The sequence below is a fragment of the Rhipicephalus sanguineus genome, chromosome 6, assembly GCF_013339695.2.
Source record: "Rhipicephalus sanguineus isolate Rsan-2018 chromosome 6, BIME_Rsan_1.4, whole genome shotgun sequence".
NCBI lineage: Eukaryota > Metazoa > Arthropoda > Arachnida > Ixodida > Ixodidae > Rhipicephalus > Rhipicephalus sanguineus.
Window position 1 is genome coordinate 135,776,957 of NC_051181.1, and position 22,968 is coordinate 135,799,924.

Sequence of the window (22,968 nt, forward strand, 5' to 3'; positions counted from 1 at the left end):
GAGTTGCATTCACTCGCCGCTATGCACACCTCATCCGCCGTGCGGACAGCCCGAACTGTGAACGATGCCAAGTACATGAAACAACAGCACATATATTTTGTGACTGCCCACTTACGTGTCACACGTAATGCACTTGCTTTAACGTTGTCAGGAATCGGTGTGGCAACACTAAGTGAGACGGGTATTTTGTCAGCTATGTGCGACCAGACAAAGTCACCAACTGCTATCAAGGCTGTGATAGATTTTCTTAGGAGCACAGAACTGGACACAAGACTATAGCGAAACCACTACGTCACGTGGTTATTGTATTATTGTATATACGCATATCTCTTTCCTCTCCCCATCATCACCCCTCATCACTCCTTTTTTCCCCTTTCCCTTTTCCCCTGTGCAGAGTAGCAGGCTAGAGCGCACTAGCTCAGGCCGACCTCTCTGCCTTCAATAAATTCTATCTCTCTCTCTTTGACGACAATGGCCGCAGGAGACCCCTGATGTTGCATTCCAAGAAGTGTTTATTACCCACCTCTACCACAGGAAAGCCGTGCACCAAAGGCTGGCCGTCGTGAGTAGCACGTCGTCGCTTAATTTTCATTTTCTCATCCATTACGACATAGAGTTTCCTTAAATTAACTAGAGGGGACTCTGGTGCTGCGATCGCTCAGCTACCATGGGAATGATCGGTAGTACACAAATTTGCCTAGTCTTCGTACTTGCGGCTTCAAACGTACTTGTGGCTTTGTTTATTGCTGTGTTTTGGCGTTCGATTCGGATAAAAGAATCGACCGTTGTGAACTTCGTGACCAGGTTTGATTTGGTGAGCCTAAAAAAGTTACAGTGGTGAAGTGGAAATGATTACTTTTGCTGAACTTCGTTTTGCGACAAAGCGGAAGCAGGCGACGCGCAGCCAAACGGAGCCGAAAGAACGAAATTTAGACAAATGTGTGTACTACCCATCATTCCCATGCTGGCTGAAGCGTCATGCGTTGCAGCTCCCATAGACACTAGCGCCAGAGTTCCCTCTAGTAAGTATTGTAGGAAACTCTATGCATTGCGAGGCTTGTATTTACAGCAGAGCTGTCATGTTCGAGGCTTGCCGTGTACCGTAGATAGAAAATTATCATGATGAACCGGCACGAGCTCTCTTCATCCTCTTCTTCCTCTTCCTCTTCGCTCCCAGAACACGTGCGCCGATTTTTCCGGCCTAGGACGCAATACCTCTGATGGGCGAGAGGAGCAGTACAGAGAGAAAGAGAACGAAAGAAAGAGAAAAAGACAGAGTGAGACAAAGTAAAAGATAGGAAGAAGAAAAAAGGAATGCTTGGCAAAAGAATTTCTTGGGGAGACGGGATTCGAACCCGCCTACCCACGATCCGAAGGCGAGCGTCCAAACCCCTCGGCTATCCAGGCACGCTAGCAGAGCATAGCGTAGCCTTGTATGGTATAGCATAGCTAGCTTGTGGGAAAGGGAAGAGAGCGAGGAGGAGAGGTGTGAGGGTTGAGGAGGGAAAGGAGCAGGGGAGAACGAGTAAAGAGAGAGAGAGACAGAAAGGGGGAGAGAAAAAGATAGAAAGAAAAAGAAGACGAGAGAACGAATACAGAGAGAGAGGGAAAAAAAAGAAAGACAGAGAAAGAAATACACAGAGAGAGAAAGAGATAGAAAGAAAACTTGCCCCTCCCCCCTTTCTCCTAATTGCGAACCCTGCACACACCTAGGTCGCAGCTAACTTGACACTTTTTCTGGTGGCTGACACAGTTTTACATATGTACGAGCAAAGAAAAAGAACGACACTACATCTGCATATCGAACTTCTGCCATGTGATAGAAGTCATGTACTGAAGTTAAGCATCATTTCGTGAAATTCGACCATTAATTTTCTTAGAGGTTGTAACGAGAATCTGCAAACCTAAGGAATGCTTAGTGAACAGCCTGCATACAAGCACGAAGTGTTGCAATCAAGTGTGCGAAGCAGATAATTGTTTTCCCGGTAGTATCGGGTAACTTGGCCTCATTACGCGACGTCGAACTCCTTAACGTGTGCTAGGAAATTCCTGAGCAGCGAACGAAACGCACAGATGAAGTAGTAGCCGGCCCTGAAGAGCAGGCTGAAACTAAACACCTCGAACAAGTCTACCATCCAAACTTATAAGCGAAATCGTTCCTCCATAAACTTACATGTCATGACGTGAACAGATCTGAGGAGCCGTTAATGATCGGTACAGTTGCTGTCATCGTTACCACAGGAATGATGTGCTGATGCCGTTTAAGCGCGCTAATTTACACCTTGGAAAATATTTACTGCGCATGCGCGAGCAATATTGTTTTCCAGACGAAGAGCCTGGGCGACATACTAGCAGACAAATTATTTTTTCGTTTCCACACTGGTCCCTGCCTTTTCTTGCTTTCGCTTCTTCCTTTCTCTCTGCACACTATGGATCTTACAATGAAGGGTGACATTTCTGCAGTAACCTTCGAAAAGCCTCTGTGGTGCTCGAACACTTTCGCTGGAATGTGGAGGGCTGAACGTGCTGGTCTATACAGCAGTCTGAGAACGAGAAGTTTCGTGTGGTAAATAGTCTTGCAGGAAAGCCAACTTACAAACTTTTGCAGAGGGTCAATTAATACGAGCAATGATGACGATAGGTAGCTGCATCGAATTTTAAGCCGAATAAGGATTCGGGATATTAAATGTGGCGTGACGCGTGTCCCACCATGAAAGCAAGGACGGTTTGCTCAGAGAATTATTGTGCTGGCAACAACGCAACTGTAGCTCCTATTGCTCTGTGGTGCAGTCAGGGGGGGCGGTTTGGGAGGAATTCACAAATGCCATTTGCATTCAGTGGCCCAAGGATAATTCATACTGACAAGTTGGGATAGCGTAAATTTTGTAGCAACCCTGTTGAGCTCCTGTAAGCGTTAGTACTAGTACTTTGTCGCTTTGTAACTCAGAAATCGTTACCCAGCTTAAAATGGCTACATAACAAATCGAGCTGCCATTTTCGAATCTGTAAGGCTATGTTTTGACTATGTGTGCTCAAATGGACCTTTGCAGCCGTTACGCCCAGCGCGATCAGGACTTCGACAGGAGGTCAATCACATCATTTTGTCATGAACCGCTGGCAATGCTTTGTATTGTTAAAAAGGAATAGATAAATATCAACAATACCTGCGGTTAGCTACAAAAATTCGGGAGCCCTCGCCCTATGGGCCTAATGAAGGCAAGCGAAGCTTGGTGTGTGTGTGCCTGATGTACTTTCTTTCTTTCTTTCTTTCTTTCTTTCTTTCTTTCTTTCTTTCTTTCTTTCTTTCTTTCTTTCTTTCTTTCTTTCTTTCGCATTGCGCAATGCCCCCTCCTAACTGCTTCCTTCCTCCACGACGGGAATCGGACCTTCAAGGGACACTAAAGAGCAAAACGATTTTTCTCGTATTAGTAAACTACTCTTTCACGATACCAAAAACACCACGCTCGCTGCGAGAAGACGCTTAGTAAGCGAGAAAACGCGCAAAAAGAAAATGTGGGCGGCGCCGCCACCTTGAAGTTTCCGCACTATTCGCCGTGACGTCACATATTTTGACGGCGCCTTCTAGATCCTGCGTAGTCCCTAATCGGTAAAAAAATGAAGTACGTTGTCCTCTGAGGGGGTCATAGACTGAACATACCAAGCTTTGAGGAAATTTTGTTGAGCGAATGGCCCCAGAAATACGATAAATACACATTTGAAATCCATGACGTCACACGCGGGGATTCCGGCCCGAAATTTAAAAATGAAACTTTTGAACTTGATTTTCTCGTCTTTTAATAAACCTATGATGGGGAAATTAACGACATTAGAGGTCTCAGAGTGCAGTTTATCGATCTAAACCAATTCATTGTTTCCCTTTAGTGTCCCTTTCATCCAAGTGCTTAGCAGCGCAGCGCTTCAGTTGCTGCGGGCAACAACGATGGCCAGGCGTTCATATCCAGGCAACACTGAAATGTGGCAATGTGAAACGACAGGTAACCATGGTAACCTCGGTAAAAGATCAAATTGCCGTATCAGAAACGGCTGATCGTCGACAAGCCGACAGTCAAGCGAGCATCAGTTATCGGGAAAACGGCCATGCAAATACGCTTTTAGCTGGCGCACCTTCGAGGTCCTGATTTGTATGCACCTGCGTGTACGTATACTCACGGGCTCCGGGTTTTTTTTTTTTTTTTTCGCTATCATACCTGCAACGCAAAACAACATTAGTGAGGCAATAAAAGCTTCGATTGAGAATGCAGAAAAGAACGCTAGAGCGCTTAGAGTGCGTAATTAAACGTTCGCACCAGCTCCTCTTCGGCTGCTCTTTCTCTGCACTTATTCGGTGCTTGGAGAACGCCGGAAATGCTTTTGCGTCGCGTACTCTGCCCCGCAACGACCTTCAACTGTTTACGCTAATGAGAATATGGCCCGCGAGAACGAGGAGCGGCCTCCTTAAAACTGTTGCTGGCGCTTCCACTTTCGAAGCGCCAGCAACAATTAGAAGTGCCTATGCCCCGCATCCTGTTTCCTGGAGGCTGCAGGCCGGCAGGGCAGGCTGATTTAAACGAAAGTTTTGTTATTTCTTTTTCCTGGATACAACTTCCTAAGTAATGAGCACGGCGGTTTAATTTAAAACAACCGCTGTCAGAACTTTACTTACGGCCTCCTCGCGCGGTTCCTATGACGTGAAAAAAGTTAATAATGCCGAAGCACAATTTCTTAGGCAAAGCAATTCTTATTTCTGTGTGTGTGTGTGTGTGTGTGTGTGTGTGTGTGTGTGTGTGTGTGTGTGTGTGTTGTGTGTGTGTGTGCAACCGCGTAAACTTCGACACTTGTGGAATGACGTGTAAATAAACAGACAAACGTAGCTGTTATTTATGTTCTTGAATAACCATTTTTTTTACGCTGCAGAACGTATAGAAATGACGTAGCCAAGGTGATATAAACATCGACTTCACCGCAGCAAGCAAGTTAGAGCAGAACAGAACAGGAATACGTAGCTTCGGTAGACAACCTTCGTTCCGATGGAATAACAATGCCATCTTCGGCTAGTTGCTGTTAGCTTAAAGTTGTTAGTTGCTCATGTGTTATTGTGCCTATCTATCTTCTTAATTGTGGATACGTGCTACATTAAGTCGTTGAACTTCAGAGTCTAGGCAGAGGAGAGAGGTTTGCGCAAGTGGGGCCTGTTATGCAGTTCAAGTTTCAAGTCTCGGTTTTATTGACTTTTTTATTTTGAGTCGGACAGAGTGAAATAGATCAAGGCGTTTGTGCTGTCTTGACAGCTTCTCTTGTGTCCGTGTCGGCAAGCCTACCTTCTTTTATCATGCGCTCTTTACGATTGGTCAACCGGCGTTGCAAACAATTTGTCCAGCATCAGGATCGGCTGGCGTTCGCTCTTGCGATTAATCTTGGCACATGTGCGTTTTAATGAGGTGGTATCACGGGAGAGCTTTATGTGTATTGCGATTATTCTTCTGACAAAATTGTGTAGAACCGGTCGCGAAGACAGTACAGTTTGACACAGCCTACCAATGTGCAAGTGTTCACGAGAGAAGAATTTCTTTCACGAGAGAATTCAAGAGAGAAGACGCTTGAAAAGAACGACATTGAAGCAAGAGGAGCAAGCGAGCCATCATTACCTGATCGTCGCAGCATTTAACTGCTGCGCTAAAAACGGGGTTTTCATCCCGCCACCGGCTACGGATTTTCTTACGGCATTATAGCCAGACTTAAACACGTAAGAAGGTATCTAACAAAAAAAATCAAGGTGTGGTGAGCGTACAGCAATCGTGTTAGGTTGTGCGGGAAATTAGAAGAAACAGTTAAGATGTTTACAGAAATGTTACCTTGATACGTGAGAGTGTCCAAGGTCACTCTCTACACTCGTGAAGAGACAGCGAGAGAGAGAGAGAAAGCACAGAAAAGCAAAAGTATTAACCATACATAGTTCAAATGGTCCAGCCAAACTACCTGCAACTGCGAGCACAAAAATGTTCGACGACTGTTATACTCAAACTTCAAATTTCGGGACATTCGTGCCTCGCGCAGTCACGCTACTTGCCATGAAAGTTCTTTTGCAATTTTCGGAACAGCGTTCCTTAATGACGCACAATGAGCAGGTTGACTGTCTGCTCGCGTTTGTGGAATCCCCCTGCACTGGATTGCATGCTGCGCCATCAGGCAGGCAGATACAAGCATCTTTCTTAAAATTATATCACCATTATCACTCTCCCTCTCAATCCTTATTTGAGTGATTGTAGCATAGGTTGGCAAACTCACTCATGAGTCGACTCACTTAGACTCACTCAGACTCAGATTGAGCCATGAGTCTGAGTCTTAGCGAGTCAGACGGAGTAATATTTTCGTGAGTCTGAGTCCGAGTGAGTCAGGATGTGGAGAACTTTGGTGAGTCTGAGTCCGAGTGAACCCTAAAAGCAAAATATATTTCATGAGTGAGTCTGAGTGAGCTCCACATTTTTTTTTTTTTTGCCGACCTATGGTCCTGTCTACACAACTTCAGAATTACTAACAGCCTTGTGTCAGCTCACCTTTATACATACGTCTACTCACACATACTTCAAAACTCTAGCGTTCATACGCCATATCAATATTTATTGATCAAAGGCCTGAGTTACGGAGGAATGCGGGGGGTACGGGGATTGGCCTCTCTCTAGCAATATCTTTCACGGAAAGTTCTTGATAAAAATATCTCGTGCGAGTCATCTCTTGAAGTGAAAGCATCCTTACTATATTGTGACCACTGATAACTCGTATTTGAAGGTACGAGATCAAAACGCACCAAGGAGAGCACCAATTATGTGAGATATTGGTACTAAAGGGCATTGACGGCCATGGTCGAAAAAGTTATTATACGATAATGGACTCATGAGTCGACTCGCTCAGGCTCACTCATACTCAAATTGACCCGTGAGTCTGAGCTTGAGTGAGTCCGAGTAAGTCCGGTTGAGAAAAAATTCAATGAATCTGAGTCCGAGTGAGTCCAGGTAAGGAAACCTTTGGTCAGTCGGAGTCCGACTGAGCACTAAGGGCAAAATACATTTTATGAGTGAGTCTGAGTGAGCTCCACATTTTCTGCCGACCTACGCATTGTAGCGACCTCCCACGTCGTCTTCAATGACAGCCGTAAGAGTAATGAGCATGCGCATACACTACGTTACTCGCAAGTACGCGTTATTTCCTTACCTTTCGGCGTTTCGGTGCTGTATACCGAAGAGCTGTTCCTACTGTACAACCGGTGCGATTTCATTCGTGACGAGACGTGACTGCTGTATAATTGCGAGCCTCGTTTGTTGGTATCAACGCTAGATACTATGTTTTACGATAATGCGACACCAAGACGGATTGTCGGAAACTAGACGCAGTTGCTGCGGCGTCGGCTGCTGCCGGCGGCGCTAGTCGGCGTCGACGAGGAGAGTGAGGGAGCTTACACGACCTTGCGGCTCACGGGGACGGCCGCACAAGTATGCTAGTGCACATGTTATCAGATATATCTTATGATAAATCTTATCTAATGAGATAAATCGTATGGGGTAGCACGGCCATTGTTTACAACTAGGTGCACACGAAAGCGCTGCTGACTTTCTTGTGGGCCACAACCCTGACCGAAACTTTGTAAACAATGTAGTCTATGTATGTGTGTGTGGTTATCAGTATATATATCATAATCATCACCCAGCACCTGGAGTAGCATGTCAGGCTAATAGCCAAGTAAACAACTCCAGCTTTTCATTTAAAAATTTCTCTCTCTCTCATTAATGATGACCAGATGTAGAGCTGGAAAAAAGCAGTAAGAGAACCACACTTTCAAGTGATTAAAAAATCCAGAAACACGTAACGTTTATTGTGCGCATTTCACTTACAATGGCCCTGGCTTTTCAGGCTTTGTCATTGGGCGATGTGCTTTGATGACAAGTGAAATATGTACACTTCTTGGATCGCGGCGACATGAGACAGTGTGCACCACATTCTAGACGTTCAAAAATGTTTTAAATAAATCTCGCTCACATAAAAGTAGACATAATGAGAACGATTGTATGCTTATATAAAAATAACAACAAGTATCAGGAGCACCATTGAATATGTGTTCCTCTCTCATAGCTTGAGCAGAGTCGTAAAGAGACACACTAATGAGGGCTTAAAGTACAATTGTACGAAAGTACGTGACTGGAGTTGGATCATTCTGTGAAGGATACAGTGACTACAGAGTAACACTGGCACGACAAGCAGGAGCACGGAAGTCTCTGGGAAGTGATGTGTATTGTGGGAAGAGTTGGATGTTTCTTTTTTAGTTTTATTTCTTTTTCTCGCAAGTTATTTTTGAACGCCGAGTTAAACCATGGACATAAGCTGGTTTGGATCCCAAAACCATTTCTTTTACAATGTCACTTTGAACACAATAATACCTGGAATTTTACGTGCCAAAACCATGATATGATTATGAGGTACGGTGGCATTTCGAACAAGCTAAAGAAAGTTATACAAAATCAAATACGGAAATCAACAACAAGTAAAAGAAACAATTAATCGAATGATCAACAATTGCATGCCTGATCACACAAGCTACAACTCTTCTGCCCCCTGTCAAGAGTGCTTTGACAAAAAGAAAATTGAACAAAAAAGAAAAGAAATCATATATACGTACAAAATGATGTCAGGTATACGCATATCTAAACATCAAATTACTTAAAAAGACCTGTTAATCCATTTAAATATTGTTTGTCTAGTGCCTTAGCAAAATGACATGACCTTGTTTTATTTTAAAACGTATCGTTCAAGATTTTAATACCACTTAATTGTAAAAGACGTTCACCATGCAGCTCGTACTAACACAGAGTTTTAGTATAGCGCACGTGGCACCACGCCAGGCATTAAACTATTGTCCGGATGAGACTGCGCACGCGCAGAATGCAGCGGCTGTTGGACCAATAGCTTATAAATTTTTTTACCGCGAGACGCCGCTAACGCTCACAGAGACCGCTTAACGTGAAAAAAAATGGCGGCACGCTTTAAGCTACAGCTTTCGTGTCTATTGTCTCGTCCTGCTGCTTCGTGGAACACGTTCGTGCTTACACAGATAATGGGGCCGTCGGTTCTCGCTTCTTGGTCAACGGCGCGCTGTCGGCAATAGACTAGGTACGATAACCCGGCGTTGTTTTCGTCGTGATCGATTCCCGGTTCAGCACTCTACTACGTCTACGAAGTTTTCCGCTTCACGGCACATCGTTGTTCACGCTCTACTACAACTCCTTCGAGTTGCTTTCCGCGAATTCTTAGCGTGGAAAACGCGCTAACGCAAGCGTTTCGCGCTCTAATAAATCTCTCTATTAGGGGCCCTTAGCTTGTCCGCAAACTCCTTCGCGTTAGCGTTATACCGGGTTACCGTAGCCGAAACGTGAGAGGCCGGATAGGTGGCGCCACCTGGAGGAGCCGAGATGAACCAAGCAAGCGCAGAATTGTTATTGCAGAAACGTCGTGTATTCTACTGCTCGGATGGTGCAAATTCTCGGCAACGGCGTAATTAGGAATGAGTTTCCTTTTAAATTTTTATTTTCCTCAGGGGAAATCGGCGAAAACTAACAATCCTTTTTATAACTGTGGTTGCACGAGGCGTCACATGATGTTGGTACCATCGTCCGGTAACCCGGTATTGCGTAAACTCCTTTGCGCATACCGGAATACCGTACGCGCTAAAAACCTTTATTACGTCATCAATCTGAGTTTACAATCACCATAACATATTTACACAGTCAAGTTGAATCCGACAACGCAAACACACGCGCCTCTAGGAGGCTATTATATAGCCCCAGCTACTCTGCCCTCAACGCAAAATTTCATCACGTTTTGTATTACATACGACATTTTCGATACGCAAAAGTTCTTTTTTGAACAGCAATAGATGAAGTGATATGCGTCAAGAAGCGCGGTTGGCACAGTTCACTTATTCCAGAGAAAGCGTGTAGGTCACTGACAGCACGGTGAGCACTGTTTCAAGGATTCCAGTGGCGGCAGCTGCGATGGAGTGAGGATGAGGTCGAGGACGAGCCTGAGGGAGCTCGAGTCGACGGGAAGCCAACTTCACCGGAGGCAGTGATCTATTATTTCACACTGAGTGGTAGTAGTTCGAGCGGTCGTTTTCGTTCGGCGTTGAAGTGAACACTCGAAGAGGGTAAAGTGTACAATGCTGAAAAAAAATGATAGAAACACGTATATTAGAGAAAACGCGTATATTAGGGAAGCATATTTACCTAATGTAACGCTTAATGGAATAGCGTAACCCACGCTGTGTGACAGTTGCAGGGAATGTTCGCCTGCTCAAACGAACACTACGACCACCCGCTTGGTAAAATGTACAAAGGCACGTCATATTAAGTCACACATACAACAGTGGCACCCGCATTGGTGATCTAGTGGTTATGGTGCTAGACTGCCGACCCAAAGATCGCTGGATCGAATTCCGGCCGCGGCGGCCGCATTTCGGTGGAGGCAAAATGCTAGAGGCCCGTGTGCTGAGATTTAGGCGCACGTCAAAGAACAACAGATGGTCAAAAAACACAACTCATCCAGCACGTGGCCCTGAACCAAGAAACATCAATTACTTTTCCGTCAAAGCAATTGACGGCGAGCTTACACGCAAGTCTCCCATTTCCCTTTAAGGAATGGTTTGTACAATTTTTTTTACGAAATTACAAGAAAAGGGAGAGGTCACTTACGGTTTTCTATACATTTGTCTAAGACGACCCGAAGACGAAAGCCATCGTCTTTTTCTCCTTAGCCGATTGTATTTATCCGCCTCCCCCGACGATATTTTTTGCATCACTCGTAATGACGCCGGCGGTCACTCTTCGCGTTTCAAGAGGTATCTAAGGCTTTCGCCTTAATAAACAACCACACCATATCCAAGCACCGTTGGTCAACATACTCACCGGTCTGCTCTGCGCGCGGGCATTCGCGCCACTTTCCTACACAATGTCTTCGCGCCGTTTGGGGACCTTGCCGTGCTGTGCGTTCTGTTCGCGCAGTGCGAAGTGCCGCGCCTGGGTGAGCACGCAGTGCGGCCTCAGCGGTGACGAGGGCCTCAAGGTTCCGATCGTGAGCTGCGGAGTGGTACAAACGTACAAGCCAGGATTCAGGCACGGAATGGCACCACCTGTCACTATGAACGCTCTTTAATCAATGTCTAGACGTCATGCAATGGGAATATGAAACCTTACAGGTGTCACTTTATCTGATCTTTATATACGATAGCCTGTGTTAGCGTACGCTCGGTGATTTCCGGTTAATCTCCCTGCCTTTCTGCATCACATTTTTCTCTCCCCTCTCTCTCTGAACTGCAATTGGAGAAACGTACGTCTGATACCAAAGCGGAACCTTCGATCACTGTGCTCATGCGTAAATACATAATCAAAGGAGGTTGATCGTTAGTCCTTCGTAAATTAAACCTCGTGTTGCACACTTCAATGCAGAGTATTGAATTCTCAGACATGAAATATACCTAGGTGTAATTATGCGAACAACAAGCACCGAAGAAGCTAGTCCGAAAACAGTTGCTTCAACACAAGAGAATCCCTTTTTTTACTTGTTATTACAAAGACAGCAGGAAAGGGCAACATTGTGCACGAACCACACTGAACAGCATAACTTCATAATGAGGTTCTCAGCATGACCTACACTGATGCGAGGTGTGGTTATTATCAATTGCGATATTCAACGCAAGACTAACGCGATTAGCCCGGAATTTGTTCAAAGTAAAGTTCCAGCGTTTCCTTGCAATGTTGTATAGTAAACACAGTATACAGTTTTCGGTGTAATCATTTTTCAAAACACGCAAGAAGCTTAGAAGCCCTAACGGCATCACTGTAGGACATACAGATTGCACTACATAATCTTTCGCCGCTTGTTCTTTCGTCCATTCCTCAGGTTTCTAATATTTCGACTTACCTAATTTCAAGTTTACTGGCGTAGCACGCTGTCGTGTTCTTAGTCTATTATTATTGCTTTTCATCACGAGCGTTATCATTTTACCCGCTATTCATATATATAACCTGAAGCTTGTCGCTTCTTATATGCGTCCCCGCGTGCACTCCGCAGCTGCGCCAACCCTATCCTGCCCTCCATCTGCGTGGCTGACTAGAAAATTGGTTATTCAGAATGCAATATCACTGAGGTAAACAATGATCTACCAAGAGTGTTCACGTGTCCCTCTAAAGGGAGTCATATACGTGGTAAGTCATGACTAACAAAGAAGAGTCAAAGGACTTTTTTTTCTCTCTCTTATAGCTTACGAGCTTCCCGCTGATTGCCGTAAAGCCCGAGGTTTAGCTGGTTTCAAGACTTGTCGCTTTACTTCAGTTAGCTGAAGCCTGTCAGCTAGCTGTCAGAAACCTGTCTGAAGCCTGTCTGAATCCTGTCGGAAGCCTGTCGGAAGCTCTCAAGAACCTGTCAGAAGCCTGTCAGCTAGCTGCTCGCTTAGAGGCGGGTCCTACAGCCACCAACCTGCTAGAGGACCCAGGATTTCGAAGAATGTCGGTCTCTACTGTGGCGAAAGCGGTGAAACGGGGAAAGCGTAGTGGGAAGCTCACGTCAGAGCTTGTGGAAGGAAAGTGGCGCTTGAAGCTCCGGTCGTAGGGCAGCGAGGACCACGACTGGGCCGAGTGGCGCTCGGCCGACGCCTGCCGGCATTCGCGCAGCTTGGCGAGGAAGCAGTGCATCTGCTGCTTGAACAGACGCGTCGTCAGCGTGTACAGCACCGGGTTCAGGGCGGTGTTCACCGGCAGCAGGAACACGGCCACCCAGGCGTACAGGGTCTCGTCGATGGGTATCCCTGCGACGTCACGGTGCGCGCAGCTAGTGAGCTGGCCACTCCTCCCCGGTCGCCGTTGAGGATGAAAGCTCAGAAAAACAGTCTTTCTCTCACTCAGAAAAGCTACCATTGAAGTCAAAAACGCTTTCTGTTGCCACCCGTGGCCGAAAGAAAACGAAAACTTCACATCCACCTGTTGGAAGTCGCGAATGACGTAAATTGCGGCTTTTACACGGTTCTTATGCAAAATGAGTACATACAGGATTTACGTAATCGCCAGGAAAATAAAAGTGCATTGATATAGTAGGCTCTTGTTTATTGTTTGCTTGATACTTTGGAGAATTCGGCATTTGGTTAATTCGGGCATTTTTGTTTCCGGTCCCATGAAATCTTAATTAACGAGCTTTTACGGTATACGATGACAAATCCTGAAGAGAAACTAGTACAAGCACGGAGACCCTTCGGGGTAACGCATCCTAGCATTGCGTCTTTTTTTTTTTTATTGATATGATATATAAGGAGATGTTGGCGCACAATTATGGCGCCGGCTACTCCTTAGCCCTTGAGTGAAACTTGAACACATATCTTAAAGTAAAACATACAAGGCAGTTCATGTAAATAGAACATTGCGTCTTCATTGTAGTTTCCGCGCATTCACGGATTCGTGGACTGCCACACTTTTCTAACTCCTAGCCTTGTAAAGCTTTGCTGTAAAAGCCTGCTGAGAAGAAGGCAAACGGTACACACCTGCGATGGCGATGATCTTGATGATGACTATGGGCATCCAACACATGAAATCGGTGCCCACGATGAATGCGAAGCGCTTGGCGATGGCGCGGTCGTGCAGCTGCTGAGTCGAGCGCAGGCCGACCTTCGAGTGCTTGATGGTGACGAACATGCTCAGGTAGGCGTACGCGATGAAGCTGAATGCGATGGTGTTCACCGTGCAGAACACAAACGCCGAGTATTCCCAACCTGTGCGGGAGAAACAAAAGGCGAATTGTGATTGTTTGTTCTGATGTAGGTACATCACGTGGCCTCGTTAATAAGGACGAAGTAGTCCGAGTAATACACTGTCGTGAAAGAAAGGTTGGTCCACTGTTTCGTTATCGTGTTTCTTTATTTCTGTTTTCTTATTTAGCGCGCGTCACATTGAATTGTTCGGAATACATCAGATAACTTTAGAAATAAGTTGCATATAGGAAGCCGATTTTCGTTCCACAACCGCATGTGAAATGCAGCCTGCTTACGTGAATAAGTCAAGCAAAATTGTTTCATGAAGACATTGTACGCATCTGAACCTTTTCTTTTATAAGTTGGTTGAAACTGAGCCACTTATAATGAGCTGCTATTTACATTAACTTACTTGTCAATAGGTTTCGAATGACTCATTAGGCAGCCATCAAATGTGTGTCTGTCACTCGATCTAATTGAATAAACGCCATATTTACTGCCAACTTAAAAATACTGTCAAGTCCGTGGTTAAAGTGGCTATACGATGGTGATGTTCCTGTAACTCAAGGTGAGTCAACCAAGCGATCGTTATTTTCATTCTGAAACGACAGAAGTCATCAAAGAGTATCTCATTGACCGTGCTGTAGCGATGCGCTATGAAGTGCAACTTTACCGCCTACCTCCTGTCGCTGATTGCAGAGAGTCAGCGCTTACGCCCATTACCTTAAGTCAGGCCCGTAGCCAGGAATTTTTTTCGGGGGGGTGGGGGACACTTGCTGAAAAACCTTGACTTCTTGAGAAAAATACTTATTTTTATTATTTATTTTTGGTAAGAACACCTACTTCACCAAAATTTCGGAGGGGCGGACCCCTAGCCCCCCCCCCCCCTGGCTACGGGCCTTCCTTAAGTAGTTTGGCTTATCGCATCTCATTGCCAAAGGGCAAAGCGACGAAAGTGCGCTCACCATCGCACGGCTCCTACGATCTGTGACAGCGACTATATTGACAGTGAAACGCGCGAGGTCGGTCTTGACGTGCTCATTGGGCATTACGCGCTGCTATTCAGCTATAACGCCAGATCGGTGACCCGGCGGTCAACGTCACGCCGCATTTCAGTCCTTCTAGGAATTCGCTGGGGCCAGCTCGTCTTTTGATGGCTTCAAGCAAACGGGCACCTTGTACGGTCAAGGCTTCCTACGACGCTTTCATTTGTCACCCAAATAATCGCCGACGTCGAACACTAGGGGACGTTTCACAAAGCGCTCGTCTACACAGAAACGGGGAGGACCCTGTGTGAAATAGAAATGCTTACGAAATCAGCACTGAAAACGTACAAAACATTGAAGCAAGTAATTGCCAAGGAAAAGATGTACGACAACCCGCGGGGTACGTCTCTGTCGTTTGAAGCCAGGAGGCCAGTATTGCGGGCTAAGATGTAGCGAGCCGAGTACGAATGGATAGGCACACTTTGCGGTCCGTGAACGTCTCATATATTTCGTAAAGGGCTTCATCTTACAGTCCAGGGCAATGGGGCTGGATTTTCAAAGCATTGGGGTTTAGGGACAGTGAAGGCAAAATAGACATTAAGCAGGTAGAAATAACCAAAAGGATGTTATCTGATTGGTGGCTAAAATCAAGGCAGGAGTGAAATTTATTCTTACACTACATAGAGTTAGTACTTCATTATGACTTACGGCTAGGTAGCGTTAACCACCGCCGGATTAAAGAAGGTACAACCCCATCCGTCCTTCGTCTTTATTATCACCTAAGCCCTCTGTTGATGTTAAGATTTGCGCTACGACACCCTAGCGCCTACGTAGCTCCTGTGCGAGCACTCAAGCAGCAGTACCTCTCAGAGTGCGTAGAATAACTACCTTTTGTTCCCGGATCGTGGATGTGTAGGGGCAAGCAGACGCCGTTGCTGCCGTAGAAGTCTTGCCCGTAGTAGTCCGGCCACAGCATGGGGACGGCGGCCATGATGAATGTGGTGAGCCACACGCAGATCATGCAGCAGGTGGCCGACCGCAGCGTGCGCTTCTTGATGGACAGTGGATAGAGGATGGAGATGAACCTGTCCACCGTGATGACAGTCAGGGTGAACACGGACGCCTCGCTGCTCACCGTCGATATGAGGCCGGACGCGCTGCAGCCCCACGAGTGGCGCCACCGGTAATCGTGTCGGATGTACTCGCCGCGAAAGCGCACGTCATGCGCGGCTATTACCAGAAGGTACACGCCCATGAGGAGGTCGGCCAGGGCAAGGTTCTTGATGTAGAACGAGTGAACCTGCGATTGGCCCAGAGTGAAGCTCTTTTCAGAGGGAGCCTACAATATATGATTGAACTCCCAGCCCTCCAATATATATGGTTCACTGCATTTCTTGTCTTAAGTTTCTCTTGTCCCCCTTACCCCTTATCCAGTGAAGGGTAGCAAATCAGATACTTATCTCCCGGTGAAACTCTCAGCGTTTCACATATTTTATCTTTTTCTCTCTCTATTTCTTTTGTACATTATTAGCTAGTTTATATTATTTGTTTATTATACATGTGTGTGTGTGTGTGTGTGTGCGCGCGTGTGTGTGCGTGCGTGCGTGCGTGTGTGTATGTGTGTTCGCGTTATCTGAATAAAACTGCACGACACATCATCGCCAGCCCTGAACTGCTAACTCTTAATTACTTCTCTTAGCCTACGTAGTTTGCACTAAAATGCAATTTTCAGCAGTTATGTTAAAGCTAGGGGTGTGCGAATATTCGAAAGTTTCGAATATTCGTCGAATATTACATTCGAAATATTCGTATTCGATTCGTCAATCATGTATCGAAAAGTTTGCATTCCAAAAATTCGAATATGTGATTCGATTATCATGCATAAAATAACTCGTCTTCCACAATTCTGCTGCGTTCGTATCGCTAAAAACGTTGCCGAGAGGAGCGATAAACATCGTAAGTACACGGAGGCACGATATCTGCCTGCGACGAGCGCCCCAATACGTATGATTTATTGCTGGTGCATCTCCGACGTGCAGCGCTGTTGGCGATCATGTAACCGTGCATTTTCAATATTGCCACGTGGGCTATGCAGTTGGTCACTGCAGGCGCGCCATCTTTATCATTTGTTGAATCTGTTCCTTTCGTTGCACGCGTGGAACTATGCGCGCAGTGTGTCGGAGTTTAACGATGTTACTGCTTTCTTTTTGTGTCTCACTTGACGTACTGATAAGATACGTCACACATGGTCTACGCCTTGTTTTAAGAGAGCGCGCAGCACCGAGGTGCAGTGTTCTTTACGCCTACCAACAGCCGCGCCTATCGACGTTACTGCCGAGGAATTCGGACACATGCTCGACCAATAAAGTGGTTGCCTCCCAGACTGTTTCGGGTCCTACCGCACTAGTCGCAAGACTACGTGACAATATTATGCGGCCGTAACGTGCCGCACTACCACTCGTTCGCTATGCGGGACCACTTCTGAAGAAAGACAGTGACCCACGTGACTGGTGGCGGACTGTAGGCACCTTCAGATACCCCAGTCTGGCAAAGCTTCGCCCCATGTAACTCCCTATACCAGCCACTTCTGTTCCAAGCGAGCGTGCATTTTCAGTGGCAGGGGGGGGGGGGGTCTCTGTTACAAGGGAGCGCCTGTTGCCTGATCATGTGGAGCAACTCATATTTCTTCATGATAACATGTAGTCATTACTTTCATTGTGTCGTGATATTCGCTTGTGTTGTGATGTGCATTGTGCTAGCCTGGACATTGTGTTCTGGAGAGAGCAGTGTATGTTGTGTCGCCATTCAGGCTGTTAATGTTTTTCTTTTTTTTCAAATAGCTACATGGTAAATAAAATACTGTTACTGTGGAGGCATTTTGCCTTTGATATTCGATATTCGATTCGATATTCGAAGGTGGATATTCGTAGTCGATTCGTATTCGAAAAATTTGATATTCGCACACCCCTAGTTAAAGCATAAAGTGTACATATATTCGGCAGTACAAGTACTCAGTAAACAATGGACAAGATTGTCACGTGGTCGTGACGTCGACGAAGACAACAGTCAGCACGTCCGAGATGAAACTGTTTATTTGGCCGAACTTGTGGCCGAGAAACTGAAGGTCAAACTACAGCAATACACTGACAGCGGCGAACAGAGCGTCGACCGTCGACTAACTGACGAGCGGTGAAGCGCGTCGGCATTTATGCATGTGCCGTAGAATATTCCAGCGTTATCGCTGGTTGTCGCGCAATCTCTAGAACAAGCTCGAGTGTTCGCGTCTTGCGCGCAATCTTAACAAAATGATCTACAATCATCGCGAAGCTTCTCGAACAATGAGGCGCGGTTTGCGCAGAGCGTTGCTGACAGTCTTTGTGGGCGAAAACCGAACACAGCAAAAGTGATAATAAGAAACGCACGTGGCAAGATGATAGGCATGCTTTCATTGAAATAAATTCCTGACTCAGTCGTTCAAACTGGAAAGCACTTTCAATAGACTACCTTACATACAAAAGAAAAGGAACTGGTTCAGCGAATCGATAGCGCCAGTGAGCGCATGTTAATATACCAGGGTTATTCAAATAGTAAGGGCCGTTTGGTCCGAAAACAATTAATGTTCGTTAGAAAAAGTTTTTATTGGCTGGTTTAGTTTAGTACAAAACTACTTCACTTTTTTACATAATCCCCGTTAACTTCTAAGCCCTTTTCGTACCACTGCACCAGACTCTTTAGTCCATCTGCATAAAGTTCGACGACTGGGAATTCTTTGCTGTTTGAGTTGCTCGCTAAGCATTTGTAGTACCCCTCTTGCACACGCTATGCGATATCCGAGCTTCTCAGTTGCAGTCGTGCAAATCGTAGTGCGGCTGAAAAGAGGAAATTCATCCGACATACCACTAACACTCAGTCGTCGATCTAATCGCAATTATCGGTCCACTTGTAGGACAGTTTCTTTGGTCAGGATTCTGGCCCTTCCACTCCACCCTTGGTCGTGCACATTTGTGCGGCCATTTGTGAAGTCTCGACACCATTTTCTGACCTTTCCTTCACTCATCATTTCAGGTCCATAAACTAGGCACAACTAGGCATAATTCTGAGAAGCAGGTGATCTTTTCGCGCAAAAATCGAGTTACAGCTCGCACGGTACAACGATCTGCGATCTGCGAAAAAAATAGAGAGCGAACTGGGAAGGGACAGCATAGTCCAGATTAGGGAAATCAAATTGGCAGCAAAATAAAAGAAAGTCGTAGGAAGCCGCGTCAGCAGTAGCGCACAAATGCGGCTCGGTATTTGTGCACTACTGCTAGTTCTTTTTGCCTAAAGCAAGTGGCAAAAAGAACTAGGTGATGTCTTCGTGCTAAGGAAAACTAGACTTTGCATGGAAAGGTGCCTTAGAAGAGGCGGAAAATAGAAGAGAGAGAGAGAGAGAGATAGAAGTAGAAGGAGAGAGAGAAAGACGTAACGAGGGCAGAGAAGGTTGGTCGTTTGGGAACATGGGCGAACTTCTTATTGCACCTCCAGCAGCGGTGCTCCGTGTTTTCCTTAATGAAGGGTTCTCTCGGCCGAACTTGAGGGCATTTGCGTGGAGCGCAGATAGACAGAATAACCTTTTTTATTTAAGAGCGTGGCTAGGAAGTGGCGCCCTTGTTCCAGGATGCCTCACCTTGCGACGAAGCAGCACGCACCACAGCCTTTCTGCTTCTACATCCAAAATCCTTCTTGTCCCTTCGTTCCTTTTTTTTCGATGATCGCGGACAATGTCTGCGATCATCGCAGACATTGTCCTTTGCATTCCCCGACAAGCAGATTACTACTTAGTCAGGACAGTAATACCAGTACCTTCACGAAGAATTAACAGATAGTGTTGCACAAATAAATCTTCATTCAGACGTGCAAATATTTAAATATTAGCAAACGGCCCTTACTTTCTGAATAGCCCTCGTAGTTACCTCGTTGTGTTCTCTGAACATGACCCTCCCGACGAGCACCAGCAGGTTTCCGGCGCAGGCGATGATGGCCACAATCCAGGCGGCTACGCGCAGAACGACGTTGTCCAGCAGATGAGCCAAGCTGCTGATGCCGTCGCCGCGTGGTTCGCAGACGCGGACGTGCAGCGCCATTGAACACATGCTGAACTCGCTGAAGTAACTGCGCATACCGGAACAACACTAGCCTGTGTAGACACCGACAGCCATAGATTGCAGCTCTGTGACTACACTAACTATATAGGGGGCGTTTTAAGGAATGTTTCCGAAAATCGTAAAAAAATGAGGGGAATGTAATATTTGCTTGCTACCTTCATAATTACTTTGTCTGTTGCTGCATACATCTTAAGATGACTGCAGCCATTGTTTACGGTAGTTAGTAAAGCAATTATATTAAATAACATTTTAGGTAGTGGATATAGTCAGTTCAAGTGGCAGAATTGAAGTCTGTCCTTCGAAGCGCTTATTGCCGCTTTGGGATTTCAAAAACTCAGCTTCTGGTAATTATTGCGGGGCAGTCAAATTCAACCGAATCCACCGGCAAAACAGAAACCGATGCGCCGATGAGCGCAACTAGCAGACGACCACAATGACATCACACTTCACAAAAACAATCGCAGTTGTGTCTGTCTTGCATTCGTTAAAGAACGTGCGCGATACGTGCCATATTCGCAAGCGCAGCACGCACACCCACGAAAAGAAGTCGATCGATGGTAAACGTAACACCTCTCGCTCATTCTGGAAGTCTCGAAAGAATATGGTAGTTGCGCTCCTGCGCATTTTGGTTTAAACTGCGAAAATGGTCAGATTTCATCACTCTGCTATAATTACCAGAGAACGCTTTCCGGAAATCTCTAAACAGCAACGGACTCTTCGCAAGAAGAGCTCCAACTCTCCCGTTGGACCCGACGGCCTGCTCCATTAACTAAAAACTTAACTTATTTCTTGAATTACTGCCGCTATAAATGTCTCTAGTCATCGTAAGATGTCTGCCAGCACAAAAAAAAAAGTAACTGTGAGGGCAGCGAGCAGGAATAGCCCTTCTCCTATTTTTGAAGATTTTCGGACGCATTTCTTGAAACACCCTGTGTAGAATAAGTTGGTATTGCTATTGTTGTACACCACCTATACTAACCTACATGTAGAACGCATATACGCATATTTAGTTTTTCCTTTCTTTGTACACAAGGAAACAATGATGAACTGCTAGCACAATCCTGAGCAATCTCATAGAAAAGGGACAAGCTACGTGGCAGTGTTGCCTTTCTTAGAAATGTGTTTATAGCAAGAATCTTTTTACATGTGTTCAAAACGAATTGTGAACGCTTTAGAGTACCATATGCACACTATACTATGGAACTTTGGAGCATTTTAACAGCAATAATTTCTTAGTATTTCATCTTCGCCGGCGCCTCTTATGGAATGCTGCTGTCCACGCCCTAGCATACGTGAACAGCTTTCCCCTGTCTTTTCTTCTTATTTTCCTTCAATCCTCGTAAAGGACCGAACCAGATGCTTCGTTGGCCAACGTCTCGCTTTCATTTTTTTTACTCTTGCTACAATAACCAAAGGATTGCCCCGCATTCTCTTAGTATGATCATAATTGGAGCATGCGGAAAATATATGTAACGTCGTTAAAAGCCACGGCGCTTACATGTGCGTCAGATTCTGGAGGTGCGCGAACACTTGTGGCGAGCAGCTTCGAAGTATATTCTTCTTTATGTTTCTGAAAGAAAACGGATAGTTACTTTAGCTTGTATGTGCGTGCACGTTTACTAAAGTATACGAGTAGCCACACAACCAAAAGAGCAGCGCAAAACAATATCATCGCTGTTTATCTATTTTTCATTCTTTCATCGCCTACTGAAGCGTGCTTCCTTAGCTACAATGTTTGAAAATCATTGAATCAACTATGTTCCGGAAAAGGAATTGGTGAACAAGAGTGAGTAAATACCCCACTCATAAAACGTAGTCGGGAAACTAACCGCCAATCGTACTACCAAGAACTTCACATTGCAGCCTTCATTTCGTTGGCTGTCACAAATAATTAGAAGCAGACATGCAGTGCGATGAATGGTAAGAAAACAGCTGGGATCAAATGGTAGTGTTCGTACAAAATATATTCACGTTCACCGATTCAGAGAAAAAAAATATCACCAATGAAAAATAGAGCAGAAGCGAAAATAAACGGGCTATGTCTAGCTACAGGCACACAGGAAGGTGAAGTTAACTCCAACTGTTCCAAAAGCAAATAGAAGTGCACATTTATTAACTGCTGCTGATACATTCAGATAGCCACCACTCAAAGTAATGGTGGCGAAAAAGAAATAAATTCCAAATAAAAACCAGTTGAAGCCGCTCCTGAAAAGTGTGCTTCTCCACTAAAAGACATTTATTGCGGCAAAGCCAGAGTAACAGCTGCCTATTAGGGCGATTGCAATGACAATTATTATTATTATTATTATTATTATTATTATTATTATTATTATTATTATTATTATTATTATTATTATTATTATTATTGCGTCAACAATAGAACCATCAGCTCTCAGGCAAAAAAAAGTGTAATGTGCGCATCTGCGAATTAGGGCTGTACAAAAAAGGGCAAATAAATATACAAATGAAGTTATTTAATTATTTAATGGTTATACCAAGTAAATCTTTACCTGGTACGCGCGTACTTTATCTCATTTCCCATGCTTTCTAGTTCTGGTACTAAATACTGTTAGTTTTGGAAGCATTTCGTGAGAAATTTCGTTGCAGTGCCGTTAACGTTGAACGCGGCACACGGACACATGCGATTGCGCAAACATACAGTATATATCTCTTTATGTGCATCAGAAGTGTACGATGCCTTCTTTAAAAATATCAACTCATGAATTAAAAAAAATCTTAGGTATTTCAATGCTTACAATGATTGCAGCTTCTTCAGTGGCTGAAATGTTTCAGTAGGAACGAAGTCCAGCAGATTCCCTTCCAGATCTCTGCGATGTAAACATAACGCGTTGTTAACAAAATGTTGGAACTACTACAATAACTGATATATGGCAGTTGGAATAATAATGTAGCAATTCCCGTGTTATGCTGCGTACAGTCGAGCTGCGTTGCTTGCAACGCATGCTGAATCAGCAGTAGTTTAGCATCTCCTGTACCGTCTTGATACAATAATCCATGTCCCAGATGAATTCCAAACAACAAAGAAGTTCAAAACAAG

The 22,968-nt window shown here is 45.1% G+C and overlaps 1 protein-coding gene across 4 annotated transcripts in view; it reads right to left on the minus strand.

Moving 5' to 3' along the window:
- LOC119397576 (relaxin receptor 1) overlaps positions 1-22,968 on the minus strand; it is a 142,266-nt gene that overhangs the window by 50,632 nt on the left and 68,666 nt on the right. For 2 of the 4 annotated variants that reach the window (XR_007416599.1, XM_049417124.1), the window contains exons 14-18: positions 22,667-22,738; positions 21,409-21,480; positions 19,719-19,917; positions 15,655-16,066; positions 13,574-13,801 (exon numbers count right to left, since the gene is read on the minus strand). Coding sequence is in view for 3 of the 4 variants with exons in the window: in XM_049417124.1 (XP_049273081.1) it covers positions 13,574-13,801; positions 15,655-16,066; positions 19,719-19,917; positions 21,409-21,480; positions 22,667-22,738 (983 nt within the window). In the remaining variant the exon portion in view is untranslated. Of the gene's footprint in view, positions 1-10,947; positions 11,121-12,605; positions 12,848-13,573; positions 13,802-15,654; positions 16,067-19,718; positions 19,918-21,408; positions 21,481-22,666; positions 22,739-22,968 lie in introns of those variants that run through there. The other 2 variants (XM_037665001.2, XM_049417125.1) reach the window with 2 other exon arrangements.